General features: G+C 40.4%; 1 protein-coding gene across 4 annotated transcripts in view; it reads right to left on the reverse strand.

Moving 5' to 3' along the window:
* The window catches only part of atp2a3 (ATPase sarcoplasmic/endoplasmic reticulum Ca2+ transporting 3), a 130,971-nt gene extending 124,785 nt beyond the window's left edge, over positions 1-6,186 (reverse strand). For all 4 annotated transcript variants that reach the window (XR_005007753.1, XR_005007752.1, XR_005007751.1 and 1 more), the window contains exon 1: positions 5,786-6,186. Coding sequence is in view for 1 of the 4 variants with exons in the window: in XM_036580438.1 (XP_036436331.1) it covers positions 5,786-5,903 (118 nt within the window). In the remaining 3 variants the exon portion in view is untranslated. The remainder of the gene's footprint in view (positions 1-5,785) is intronic.
* Positions 6,187-15,488: the final 9,302 nt, after the last annotated feature.

A 15,488-nucleotide genomic window follows, 5' to 3' on the forward strand; every position in this document is an offset into this window, starting at 1 on the left:
AAAAAGCCAGTTTAGGGCCCCCAAAATTGTACAGCCGGCCATGGTGAAAGGGCAAATTGTAAGGACGGGGAAAGCAGGTCGAGGCAACACTGAGTTAACTGAAGGAGAACTGAAGGCTGCTGAGTCTGTTCATAATGAGTTAATGAGTGTGTGCTGCTTTAACGAACACTGGTAAAAAGTCACGAGAGAGCACTGCCTATGTTACTGCAGGGAGAACAGCTGTGACCGTCTGAAAGGGCAAGGTAAGACAGGCTAAGTGTGAGCATCCTTATTTAGGGCCTTCGTTTACTACACCTACAGTTAATAATGTTTAATTAAAAGCCCACCTGGGGACACACATCGCAAAACAGCATATATAAACATTACCATATAAGGTATCAGCCTTTTCCTTGTCATTTTCTATGCTCATGTTTGTGTCTCTGCTAAATAAACATTGAATAATTATAGTAAATAAACACTAAAAAGCATACATATACTTGTGTACTATGTAGAAACACTAGCACTCTTTCTCAAGCCCCACTCACAGCTCCTCTTAACACTTTCACACTTTCTCTGCAATCGCACTCTCTTATACACATACACAGAATCGAAGTTCGGATATTATTTGTCACCATCAACACACAGGGCCGTCTGTCGCTTTGTAAGGTTTACTACTGTATGGAATAAAAATAAACATTATATGCTAACCAGCTGTGAGGTGGCTCAACAAAGCGCAGTGTCATTTTGCAATGAGGCAAAAAAAAAACAAACAAAAAAAAAAAATAGTACGGCACTCCATACACACAATAAACTCCACCCCATTCTCTAAACCACACAACAGATGCTGCACAAGTGCATCAGAAAGGCTACAGTTTAAAGGGCCACATCCTACTTTTCTACATTGTTTTTCCACAGAGGACATTTGTAGGCCTGTTACAACTACTACATAATCGTGTGATTGCAATTATTCAGCTGATCATGATTATTTAAAAGGAAAACTGAATTTTCACTTCTGTTTTAAAACAAAAGTATGTAAACACTGCAGGTTTCAAAAAGTACTGTCCATAAAGTCCATGTATGGAAACTAAGCTGCCGCTTTGAATTCACTGTTTCTGCTAAGTCATAAAAACCAACGTATTTATATATACACACCTACTTTATAGCAGTTTAACCCAATTCACGATGATGTCATAAGGAGTGTTTCAGCCCAAACTGTTCTTTCACCGAAGCACAGTATAGGACAGCCAATCAGAACAGAGGTCAGTTACATATGTCAGTCTTAAAGGCACAGTCACAAAAACAGCCTGTTTAAATATAAAGGCTGGAGGAGAGGCTGGAAAATTGTCATAAAAATAAATGATCACTGTTTTTGGTACATAAAATTGAAAAATAAAAATATTACCTTAGGCATAAAAAAAATGACATGATCACAACCACTTTTCAGTGAATAGATTTCACAATTACATTACAGCACAACAAGCACCATGTGAATTGGGTGCATTTTCATCAGCTGAGCTGCAGCAAACAAATGTAAATAAAAGAAAGACGTCATGTCTTATGAAAATAACACCTGCTGCTGGAACACATTAGGAGGGCGCCACTATAATATATTGCTTATTAATTGGCTAGATAGTTAACTGCAATGCTGTTAGCATGTAAAGAACAATGTAAACTTTGCTCGACTGCACGTATGACTCTATGCAGACATCTGTGTGATTGTGTGCAACAGACTATCATTTAATGTCAGTACATCCTAGTTTTCAGCAGGGCTGAAAGATTCATCCTTTTGAAAAGCAATAACAAAGTGAAAAAGCGCAATATTTAAAACACAAGAGCTGGGATTTTAATTTTAGCCAGTATTATTCAGTTCTAAGCCTCCACTTTATGTAAAGCTGCACTATGTAAGTTTTAGGGATTTGGAGACCTCTCTGGTGGGTATGTGTAACTGCACGTAACGTGCAGAGGAACATTTCTCAATGTTGTTTGTGACCCTTTCCTCAAACAGATGAATCTGATGACTGTGAGCACACTGAAAGAGTATTCAAGAGAACTCAGTCAAAACTTGGTGCAGGATGTGTCTTCTGAAGAAGTAAGTGAACTATCTACTATTGTCATTATATCAGGATAATGTTGATTCCATATTTATGATGTAAACATCATGCCGGATCTTCTTTTTCATCTTGTTCATGTGATGTTAACATATAACATATTTCAGACTTTACATCATAGTTTTTTTTCCTTCTGATTCAGTAAAGATACTCTAAAAACCTCATAGTGCAGCTTTATCCTAATAACAGGGAGCTTGTCACAAGTACAAGTAACTGACAGTCTGGCACACAATGTTCAGCATTTAAGCTTCACACCGGGTAAGTGGATATTCTGGTGTTTTGAGCCAAAATAAAGGTCCTTAATTTACAAGAATTAATCACAGTAAAAACTGCACTCACTATTCTGGTCGGAAAAATTGCAATTACATATTTTCTCTTAAATAATTCAATCTTAGTTTTAGCTAAAAACATGAAGCAAGTTCGCTAATTAGCCAGTTTATCCACTTTAGGCTTATTCTTTTAATAGTTGCATAAAATAAATAAAGCAAGACAATTAAACCGTTAATTACACTTATTTATACAGAAATAAATCGTCAGTTAAAATTTCATGATTGTAAGATTCCTGGACATTTGTATGGGTTTGTGTACCAGAAACTCATAACTGATATTTGTATGACCAATTTGAAACCTCTCTTTACCCCTTAGAATTAAAAAGCTGCATTTGTCATTGTTAGAATAATATATGTAAATGACCTGTGAGTAGGCGGGTATATGTAAATGCTTCATGCATTCAAACAGGGTGTCTTTGGACGTTAGTGAGGGCTGGGGAGGAAACAGAATGCTTGTTTATCTATTGCATCAAACTCTTTTAGTTAAAAAAAAAGAAGATAACTGTTTTGCTATGACACTGGCCCTTTAAAAGTACTCAGTAGTCATATGTGACTGAGTAGCTGCAACATACTTTGCTGAACAGCTGCTTTTAAAAACAAGGCCAACTTTTTGATATGAATCCCAACTAATGTGACAGTTATAATCGAACTACAAGAACACATCCAGACTTGCAATCAGAAAAAAAAGAAGAAGAAAAAAAAACACAACACCAAAATGTAACCTGTCTCTGATGACTGTGCTAAGGCCACGTATGTAACCTGAAACACAGTGTTTCTCTGCGAGCGCGTTTAATGTCTCTCTTGAGGAAGTGGAAAACGGGTTGCTCAAGTTTTGTGCCTGCAGCGGTGGCCACAGGTGCATCATCCAGTTCTTTATCTCTTGTAAAAACACTTCCCTTTCAAATAAATCTCTTTACACTGCCAGCCTGACACACGAAATGCATCACCCGAGCTTTTCTCTGTGACTCGCTGCTTCAGCTGATGTCAGTTGAGGGTAAAAAGCAGGGGTCAAGACACTGCAGAGCCTTTCGTCTGCCATCTCAGGATTAGTGAAAGTCGCATTGTGCTGATGCACCGAGCCGTCTCGACAGGACGATTTTCCACTGAATCAGCTCTCGTCCAGGTATGACAGGCTGGCAAGTCATCTCACACTCAAACCACCACTCATAAAACGTGAAAATGGAAAATGCAGTCTCACCACTTGCCCTAACGTCCCAATCATAAAACACGAAGAGTTCCTCCTTCTGGCTGTGCAGTCGGTCTACCAGACTCGAAAAGAATTACGTTAAAACCGCTGACGTCAACCATCAGGATTTGAGGGAATTCCCTCTGAATTAAATATATAACCTCAGGGCTCTTATCCAAGTCAGTCATACATGAATCTGACTGAGATCATTGTGTGAATTTAATAACATTTAAAAAGCTTAACACAGTGTTTAGAGAGGGTTCAGCTAACATCCAGAGTAAATGCTAAAAGGGAATTCCACCAATTTTTCAAAAATTCTGCATAATTCAGTCACAGAAATGTAAACAAAGTCATTCAGTGGGGTGTCATGTGAAATGGTTCTGATTTTCTTTACAGTGGTGGTGACAGGAACCAAAAGACCAATGCCAACAATGCAGATTTGAACATTTTATTTACTATCCAAACCCACTAGTGAACCTCCATGGGTCCTCTAAGTTTTAAATGTAATGTTGATGACCCGTAAAATGTTGACAATCTGAAAAAATAAGCTTTCTTTGCCTCACAAAGTCCTGCATGTACCCCTCCACTATGAATGGATATGAAGGCCAAAACCTTCACAAAACTATCATAAAACAGTGTCTCAGACATCAGACAGGGCATTCATAAGCATTTCATGTAATAACTTTCTGTGAGGGAGTTGTTAGAGGCATTAAATTATTCAAACATTTGATTCCCATCACTGTGCTGTGAACAATACTGGCTCAGTAAGTTTCTCCAGAATTTCACATCAAGCCCCTCTGAATGACTTTGTTTACATCTTAATCATTTATTTATGCAGACATTTTGACAAATCGGTGGAACTCCCCTTCAAGTGTAAAATAACGAACGAGGAGGTTGCCACAAAAGAAACTGAAGTTCACTTCACCTCATTGATTTTAAAGAGGTTTTACATGGCATAGTGTCACTGTCTTAATCCATTCATATTCCAACTGCATAATTACTATGATAAGGAAATAAAACATGTTCTGGTTGATCTAAAATGATTGGATTGCATTTGATTTTTTTTTATTCAGTGTCCTATTCAAACTTTTATTCCTCTTTAAATCTGCACATTATATTGTTTTGCTAGAAGTCAGCCCTTCCTAACTGAACTCAACACAATAAAAACTCACTTTTTACCCATATGGTTTGAAAACCTCACGTTTGTGCTCAGGAAAGCTCAGAGAACATACACACCAATGGAAACATCACACATGGACACTACCGGGTTAAAGGGGGACTCCACCAATTTTAAAAAAAATAACATGATTAAACGGTTTAGATGCAACCAAAGTGGGTTAATATGAAATGTTCTGTTCAAGAGAGACCTGCATCGTCAGAACTGCTCACAGTAGTGGTGATAGGAACCAGACGTCTAAAGAGTTTAATGCTTCTTAAAGCTCCCTTACAGAAAGCTTTTACATGAAATGGTGGAATATATGCTGCTTGATATCTGACACATTGTTTCGTGGCAGTCATTAGGTTTTGGCCTAAAATTATTTTAAAACATTTATTTGAATCCTTTTATGGCGGAGGGGTACATGCAAATAAGGCAAAGTAGTCCTCTGAGAAAACTTACTATCATCAACATCACACATAAAAACTCAAGAGACAGTGTAGGTTCACTTGTGGTTTCAGATAGTAAATAAAAAGGCTATATTTGTGTCGTAGACATCCTGGTTCCTGTCACCACCGCTGCAAAGAAATCGGAGGCTGTAAGTTGTCCTACAATGAACCATTTCAGGTCAAACCACTCCAAATTACGTTGTTTACATCACAGGAATATGGGGAAATTCTGAAAAATCGCTGGAATTCTCCTTTAATTCACTCTCGTAGACGCTGGTTTCATTGACCGGGGTAGGCGGCTGCAGCCTCTCACTCACCTCCGGCGGGCTTCTTTTAACTTAGCCTACTGTAAAATACGCCTGACCTCAGTAAACCCACTCAGCAGCGCTCACAGGGCTTCTTCTTTACCTTCTTCCGTGAGCAGAAACCACCCTGCCTGAAACTTCTCCCTCACGCAGCGAACATGTAACAACATTACAGCAGCTGCACTCAGGCAGGCTAACGTAAAACCAGCACAGCCCAACTCCACATTCACTGAATTTCAAAAATAAACGACAAACACGGACTCTTTTACTCACCGTTGGGTCCATATTTCTCCAAACTAGCCTTCACTTGCTCGAGCGTCAGTCCAGTGTTTTCGTTCACGTTGAAGTGTCTTAAAACTTCAGATGAAGATTTAGTGTGCGCGTTCTCCATTTCTGTTCGAGGGGGTGGGGGGGTTAATCTATCACTGTGAAAACCTGACAGGCATGTAGTTGGGACTGATTACAGCGCCTGAGGCGATTTGAACGGAGCCTGTCTCTGAGTCCGAGGTGAAATTTCCACCGCGGGTCGGTGAGTAAGGCTGCCACCTGTCCCTGCTGTCCAGCCCTGAGTGCCTCTCTCTGCCCCTTCCTCCTCTCCTCTCTCTCCTCTCTCCTCTCTTCTCTCGCAGAGCTGTTTCTGCTGCTGCTCGAGCGGTAAAATCGCGCGCTCTCTGCTCTCCGGTGTGCTCGGCATCAGGCCACGCCTCTCTTAGAACGCTCAAGCGCCGCCTTGAGCTCTCATTGGTTACCTGAACTCACTGTATGAATATTCATGAACACGAGCTCCGTCAGAGCAGGAAAGTGGAAGAGAGTTATTTCAGTTTCTCTCAGAAAGAGTAATAATTGTGACGAATGACTTCTATTTACTTTTTTGTAAAGATGGATTTGTTTTTTCTTGAATTTTGCCTCACTGAAAGAAAAGTTTTTGGAGTAAACTGAGAAAATTATCTTGTTTAGAAATTGAAAAATGATGAATTCTTTTATTATGTCTGTGTTATCTAGGTAGGCCAAGCTACACTATATGAGCAAAAATATATGGACACCTATAGATCACTCCAATTTGAGCCTGTTGGACATCCTATTATAAAACCATGGGCAGCTAAAACACCTCCATTCTTCTGGGAAAGCTTTACACAACATTTGGGAGCGTGTCTGTGGAAAGTTGTGCCCATTCAGTCAAAAGAGCATTTGTGAGGTCAGGTACCGATGTTAGACAAGAAGGTCTGGCTGTTCCAATTCAGCCCAACGGTGTTCAGTGGGATTGAGGTCAGGTCTCTAAAGTTCCTCCACACCAAACTCATCAAACCATGTCTTTATGAACCTTTGCGCACAGGAACACAGTCAAGAACAAAAAGGTCTTCCCCAAACTGTTGCCACAAAGTTGGAAGCACATAATTGTCTAAAATGTCTCTGCATTCTAGTATTAACATCACCTGTTACTGGAACTAATGGAACCAGCCCTAGACCATTATCCCTCCTCCACCAAACTTTACTGATGGCACTATGCCTTCCAGTAGGTTGCATCTTCTTGGTATCCACCAAACCCAGATTCAGCCATCAGACTGCCAGATAGTAAAGCATGATTCATCACTTCCGAGAACACGTTTCTACTTCTCTAGAGTCCAGTGGTGCAGTTCTTTACACCACTGCCGACGCTTAGTAATCTTACGCTGACGCTTAGTGATCTTAGACTTGTGTGCAGCTGCTCGACAATGGAAACCTATTTCATGAAGTTCCCGACGCACAGTTCTTGTGCTGATGTTGCTTCCAGAGACAGTTTGGAAGGATAGGTGCAACGCACTTCAGCACTCAGCGGCCCTGCTATCTGAGTCTGTGTGGTCTATTCTGCTTAGTGGCTAAGCTGTTGTTGCTCAAAAACACTTCCATTTCACAATTAAGGCACTTAGAGTTGACTGGGGCATTTCAGGACAGAAATTTCATGAACTGACTTCATCCTAAGACAGCACCATGTTTAAAGTCACTGAGCTCTTCTGTGCAACCTATTCTACTGCCAATCATAATAATAATAATAATAATATTAATAATAATAAGTTACATATATATAGTGCCTTTCACAATCCCAAGGTCACTTTACATAACAAAGAACATAAAGAAATTTTAAAAACAAATAGATAAAGCAACTAAAGCAGTAAAGGAGGAAGAGAAATGCTCACTGAGCAGATTGAGGAAGAGATTTCCAGAGATTGGGGGCCGTGGCACTGAAGGACCTACCTCCCAAGGTGGAAAGTCTGGTGCGTGGGATGGCAACTAAGTTATTCCAAGAAGACCTGAGCGAACGAGAGGGAGTGTAAGAGGTCAGGAGTTCTCTGAGGTAGAAGAGAGCAAGGTTATGCAGGGCTATGAAAGTGAGAAATTTTAAACGTTATATGGGACAGGACCGGCAGCCAGTGTAGCTGAGAGAGAATGGGAGTGATGTGAGTATAGGTGAGAACCATAGCTGCAGAGCTCTGAATATGCTGAATATAGTGTAGCTTTTGAATAGACTTTACAGGGAGGCCTACAAAGAGGGAGATAAAGTAATCTTTACAGTACATAATGTGCTCCTGGGCCAACATCGTGAGAGATAACGTGACTCTAGGCTTTCCAGAAGTCCTGGACAGTGGTGTTTCAGTCAGCAGCTCTATGCTCATTAGCTCCTCGCTAATGGAGTATTTGTAAAACTAGCAGAGCGCTAGCAGATATTAGCATCATCATAGATGTGTTTTTTTTCTCATCTTTGACTAAGTTTTGACATGTATGGTCCAAACTTATAAGATGTAGGCTTATCTTATTATAGACATGGAAATGGCCCAATCTAAGGCATTAAAAATGTGCTCCTAAAGAAATGATGGGTGCTAAACAAAACTAAGGTCTGTCTCTTTTTACATGTGGTATATAGTTGCTACAGTCATTCTTTTCAGTATCAAATACATTGTCCATGTTATTTAAACACATATGTTTGTTATTACTGCTTAAACAAAACACTTGGTATCAATTTTTTGTGTAAGAAAGGCAAATAGCAGGATCTGAAAGACCAATATATCAGAATTAGACATCAGGTTAGTCTGGGAGATTAGCATGTTAGCATCAACACTGCCCCTGTGTTCATGATGAGCTCTAACCACTCTCTGTTCTGACAAAGCAGTGTCGTTCAGTTTTTCAGGACAGTAGTTATAGTGTGTCCGGTCATGTTTCAAAGGACAAATGGTTCCGCAGGATTCAAGCTGGAGTCTTGTTACGTCTGCAGTTAGCCAGGTAGTAGGACATCGCCTAGCTGGGCACTGCGGAGAGGAGGAAGTAGATTGGGAACAACGTGTTCTAGTTTCCTTCTGTCTCACCGTTTGTCCTCTCTGCAAAGCCTATATATAGACAAAATACTTCAAACATGGGTAATCAGAGGCAGGTAGAGAGGCCAAAACTATATACAACAAAAAAGTGTTGTTACAGTTAAAGAAATAATGACACAAGTAGCTACCGAAAAATACAACTTTAGATCTATTAGCATAAAAACTGAAGTTTGGTAGGGGCTACTCTCCTCTGGACTGTAAGTACATTAAACTGAGTAGATGACCCAACTTTGGAACCTCTGTTCACATTTTGTTTCCAACAATATAAGTCTGCCTGCAGATAAATATTTAAAATGATTCTAATATGCTAATCATGTACAACTAGGAAACTATAAATTAAAATTAGGAAATGTTAGATGTGTCCAGCATGATGAGTGGAACTGTAGGTGGTTCTAAAATGACTCAGAAAGCTGTATAACATCGGGAATTATGTTTTACGTAATAGTTGTGATAAAATGAATATTCAGAATTCATCAGATTTCAAACATGGAGATCAAATCTCAAAGCAAATAACCAAATTAAATTTAATATACACTATATGGCCAAAAATATGTGGACACGTTTGTGTTCAGTAGAGCTGAGGTCAGGATTCTGTGCAGGCCACTGGTGCTCCTCCACGCCAAACTTGTCAAACCGTGTCTTTATGGACCTCACATTTTTTATGTTGGCTCTTCCCCAAACTGTTGCCACAAATTGGGAAGCCAATAATTGTCTAAAATGTCCTTGTATGCTGCAGCACTAACCTTCACTGGAACTCCCAAACCATGAAAAACAGCCCAGACCATTATCCCTCCTCCACCAAATTTTACTGTTGGCACCATGCGTTTCCGTGCATTCCAGTCCATTTTTTTATCACTGCAGAAAACGTTTCTACTGCTCTAGAGTACAGTGCTGGCATGCTTTACACCACCTTGGCCGATGCTTTTCATTGCACATGGTCTTAGGCTTCTGCACGGCCATGGAAACCCCTTTCACGAAGCTCCCAATGAACAGTTCTTGTGCTGATGTTGCTTCTTGAGGCAGTTTGAAACTGTAGTGAGTGCAAAAAAGGATCAGCGATTTTATGCGCTATGCACTTGATGGCTCCACTCTGCAAGTTTGTGTGGTCTATCACTTTGTGTCTGAGCTGTTGTTGCTTATAGATGCTTCCATTTTACAATAATAGCACACAGTTGACCGATCTAGTAGGGCAGAAATTTCATGGGCTGCCTTGTAACAAAAGTGGCATCTTTTGACAGTGAGCTGATCAGTACAACCTTTTACTTTTACTTTCACTTCCAGTGTTCTGAGATTGCACAGTTATTTGCTTGATTTTGCACACCTGCTAGCAAGGTGTGGCTGAAACACCTGAACTCAAAAATTAGGAGGGGTGTCCACATACTTTGCGCTATATAATGTGCATTAATAATTCCTGTATATTATATATTTCTTGCAGTATTGAATGCAACATATACAAATACTTTTTGGTGAATAGTTTACAATAAATCCACTCTGTATAACATATTGTGTTTAAAACGAAAAAAAAAGGACAAAAAATTAAGTTCTGAAAATGAACTACCCCTACACACTGACCCAACAAACCTTTTGTCCAGGAATAGCCTATAACAGATGAAAATGCAGAAGCGAGCTAGTAGTGGTGGTAAGCAAAACTCCAAGCACAGCAGACCAACATTTCAATGAAATACTTTAGCCAGTTTTGAGTAACTGAATCACATTCAGCACAAACTCTGCTGCTGTGCTCCAAATATCATGGCGCAAGGCAATGCAGCATCAAACTGTCTGACTGTGTCCTTGCTTTCAGTGATGTCCCCAATGTATGCATACCCTAGTTTCCTTCTCATCCCACCATTGTGCTTTCTCACACTTGGACTATATTTATCCCGGAAAGTCACAGAAAAGCGAACAGGTTCTTCTGCTTCTATCCAGGTCATTACCAACTCCCACTCACTGTCGTGTGTTGAGAGTAGCAGCTGCCCTTCGCTGAACAGGACTTGCTGGTTGCCTCGGCTGAACTAGGACCAGCTGCCTGAAAACTTACTTTCTTTGACCTCAAATGTAGCTTCCTCTTAAATATCGTCAATAGGCCAAGTGTTTGACGTGGCTTATTGACTGAAGGAAGTTCATTTGAGATTAAGGTGTTGCATATCATCGCTGTCCAAAAAATGGACCAATAGAAATGCTCCAAAAGTGCTTGGAATAAAATCTCTTTATATTAACTTACATTAAAAGTGGTGAATATTTTTGTCCTGTCCTGTAAAGTAGCCATTTTGGTGATACTTGTTGCTCTTTGCACAGTGACAATATGTGGTTTTTGGTGCTGCATTTCCAGCCCAACTCATTAAAGTTTATTGAACTTGTGCTGATTTAACTTAATTTAGGCTGCTTCAACTTATCATTTTAGAATTGGTTCCATAGTGCCCAGTCAGTTTGAAACCACACGCAAGAATATGGTGAAACGCTCTTACTGCCAACGATTATGAGTCTAGGAGTTTAACCATAATATGGAATATATAAAATATACACCCAAGAGAAGATCTTGTCTCTTGTCTCTCTAGCTGCTAATGATTAACAGGCTAATTTTGATTCATCTCAGTGCTTCTATTTGAATACAGGAGATACAAAAAAGTTTGCCTTACTTGAAATAGTTAAATAATTTGGGATATATCCTATTTTAAGTACAGCAGACTTAACTTTTTTGGGTATGTGTCTCAATACCCGGTGGAAATTAAATGACACCTAGATAACACCTACTTTGCAGGCCCCCTAGTGGCCATTCCACTGGTGGAAGAAATTTACTTGGACATTTTGAATTAATATGTTCAACTGAAATCTCTTTTCTCTGTAACTCTGTTACAGGACACTGTTGCCTCTCTTTGTGTGAAGTGTTGTGACTCCATAGCCACTTTTCATGTGTGGGGGCAGTCATGGGCTGGAGACTAGGAAACCAGCCTTGTGACCAGAAGGTCGCCGGTTCAATCGTGACTGAAGTGCCCTTGAGCAAGGCACCTAACCCCCAAATGCTCCCTGGGTGCTGTGGATAGGGCTGCCCTACCGCTCTGGGCAAGTGTGCTAACTACCGCCTAGTGTGTGTGTGTGCTTTCACTAGTGTGGTGTTTCACTGCACGTATGGGTCAAAATGCAGAGGTGAAATTTCCCCGTTGTGGGACTAATAAGGGTCACTTAATTACTTAAAGCCTGATTATCCGGTAATAATTCGTCTAACAGCTCAATCGGAATAGAATACATCCATGTATACACCTCAATTGGAATAGACTAGCCCAATTTGGACTTCCTGTTTTGGAAATCATACACATCAAGGTTGGAAATCAGCAATCACCATCGGCCAAATGAAACCCATCATTTTGTGTACTGGCAGGTGAATTTGCTTAACCTACCAGCCACAGTGGCAGGTTAAATAAAAAAACAGCATATTCGAACAAATAACGCAATTGTAACAGTGGTTAAAAAGAATCAACTCAGGTCAAGTAGCTTAGGCTTACGTTGTAACAAATAAGCAAAAAAAATTGTGGCCTTACATTACAGGGGTTGAGAGGTCAGAAAACATCTGACAGTGGAGACTTCCGAGATCAGTTAGTTTACGAGAAGACAAGCTAGACAATGTTCTATTCAGTATGCCATCAACATGCTTCAGGTGCCAATAAAAGAACTAATAGCTTCATTGTTGGGACTAAAAACCTAAAATTGGAAGCCAAAAAAGACCACAAATCATCCAAATGCCACATCCAGATGAGAAAGATAGTACAGGGAAAATCAGCCCCGATGGATCCTCCTGCCACAAAGGAGGTTAACAGCCTGAAGATGGTCCAGTTGGAGAAGATGAGCATACAGTGTTGGAGTGCTCATGCTATCGTGAAGAAAGGAAGGCCATTTCAAGATTACGAATGACAATGCAACTATTATTTGTATTATTTTTACAGGCAGTTGCACACTGCCAGTTAAAACAGTGGCTGGTAAAAAGTAGAGTAAATGGTAGGCAGGTGGACAAAAAAGTTAATACTCAACCCTGATACACATATATAAATATATTTCATCAAAGTTACTAAATAAAAAAAAGATTTTGCGTAGTTGAACTGATAGACCTTCAAATAGGTGGACATTGCATTTTATTACTACTGTGAATATCAACTTGATTTGTTTTCCTAACATGTGCAAGAGCCAGTTCTACATGTTTGAGTATGTTTGAGTATTGAGGATATGCTCCATGATGTTGTTTATGATTACTTACAGGACCTCTTAAAAGTGGTGTCCACTCTTGTTACAGTATTCTGGAATTGTTACAGCCACAGAACCATACAAGTCCTAGACTTTTTTGGTACTAGGTCCCTTTTGCTAAATGAAACCACTTTAGAAAGTCTATTCAGTGTAATTTGAGGAGTGCAGTCTGCACAATGCTATCTGCTATAAGCTTCCACCACTGATTAGCTACATTGGCCTTGTAGCTTCAGTACAAAACAATTGTATCATTTTGGTTTTTTACCAAGCTATTCTTTGAATGAATACCAATTTAAGCATCAGAGCTAACTTCAAGTCTCAGAGTAGCTTAGCTATACTTTGGTTGGCCTTGATTTACAGGCAAATGTTGTTTCTGGATGCATGTGACTAGATGGAGTCAACCTTCTCCCCAGAAAGAGTTTTTTTCCTAACGAGGCACCAACCAAATCAGTCTCATGGACAACCAAATGAAGATGTCATAGACCCATCTGAGGTCTGCAGCCTCATCGTCTCTGGTGTCTGTTTTCCTGTAATTAAGCCATCATTTTACTCAGCTACTACATGCCGTGTTGTTGACTGGGAATGAAGGCAACTATAAAGTTGCTGCCCTACCCCTTAATGATCTTAAAAAAACAATAACACCTGCATGCTAATACAAATAGGTAAGTCTATTTACTTGGTGACTGTTTTGGAAATGCCCTTGGGCAGTTATTTCCAGTCATTCAAGATCAGGCTCCAATCTACTTGAATGTGATGTAAAAATGGGATAAATAATGTTTGGTCTTTGACCAATTAATACAAAAACTATACATCGATGACCATTATGAGCACCTGCCAAATATGCGTTTGATCCTCCACACTCTGACCTGCCAAGGCGTGGACTCACCAAGACCTCTGAAGGTGCTCTGTGGTATCTGGCATCAAGACATTAGTAGCGAATCCTTTCTGTAAGTTGTGAGGTGGAGCTGCTGTATATCAAACATGTTGTTCTAGCACATCCCACAGAAGCTCAATTTTGGAATTTGGAGGCCAGGGCAACACCCTGAACTATTTGTCATGTTCCTCAAACCATTCCTAAACAATGCATGCAGTTTGACAAGATGCCTTGTCCTATTGAAAGAGGCCAGTCAGTGAATACCATTGCCATGAAGGGTGTACCTGGTCCCCAACAATGTTTAAGTAGACGGAACGTGACTTCAATGGTGGACAAGGGTCAGCGTGGGCACTGTGACCAGTTTGCAGCTATGCAGCCCCATATGCAGCAGAATGCGATGCATAGTGTGTTGTGACCCATTCTTCCAGTAAACATCTTTAAAACATCATTTGTTGCCTTTGTGCATTGATGAGCCTTGGGCACCCAACACCCTATCGCCGGTTCGTGGTTTTGTCGGTAGATACTCACCCACAAGCCTTGATCCATCAGGCCATAGTGATTTGGCCCCTATCGAAGCTGATCAGGTCTTCACTCTTACCCATTTTTCCCGCATCCAACATGTTCACTATGAGAACCAACAATTGATATTGTTAATATATCCCAGACCTTGACATGCACAACGAACAAGAGTGTACGATCCATACTGTGCCAAAGCACAGTTTACCCCCGAAGTCTAGTTTGTTTGACTAATGTGATCACTCTGGACTGTGCCTGGGCCCACTTGAAGAGATGGGCTCAGACATGGTTCATTTTGACTGGGGGCATTACGCATCTAGTGTGATTGCTCACCATGTCTGAGCGTGGAACTTGAACATAACATTAATGCAACTGTCCCACTTTTCAAGAATATTTCTGTGAATAACAGGTCTGGTTCTCACCTTATTGAAGAACATAAATTTGTGAGTGAAGCTACAAATTCTACCCTAAAACATCAGCTGCCTCTGTAAAACTCTTCTTATATGTTCAGCATGATTAACCAAAAACTGCAGTGTTGCATAATTGATAAATCTATATGGCGTGTGAGAGCCGTGTGTCTGCACGCCCATAACGACTCCATATAAGCCACAAAGTAAGTATAATCATGAACTACACTGTGCTGTGCGAGATTGCCTTTCTTCTACACAAAAAGTCACATCATGGTGATGTAACCATGGTCGGGACTGGAATCTTAAGTGCAATGTGAGCACAGGCCAGCGGGGCAGTGAGGAGCAGGGACAGTCGTGCTCGGGCACGGTACAAGGCAACCGGACATAGTGTGAGTATGTACCAAGTCTCCCACTGCTCAGATATTTCTCCCGAGCAAAAGACCCCAGTTATCTCACATCTCCTCTTGAGTTGTAGTTGAGACCTCAATTATTAAGCCACAAGAGGCTGTGCGTTACTGCAATTTTATCACGAGAAGGGTGATCAGGCACGATGCGAAGCAGAGTGTGATTGCTAGAATTTCTAAACTTTCATAGCT

This window comes from Colossoma macropomum, unplaced genomic scaffold, assembly GCF_904425465.1.
Source record: "Colossoma macropomum unplaced genomic scaffold, Colossoma_macropomum, whole genome shotgun sequence".
Classification (NCBI taxonomy): Eukaryota; Metazoa; Chordata; class Actinopteri; order Characiformes; family Serrasalmidae; genus Colossoma; species Colossoma macropomum.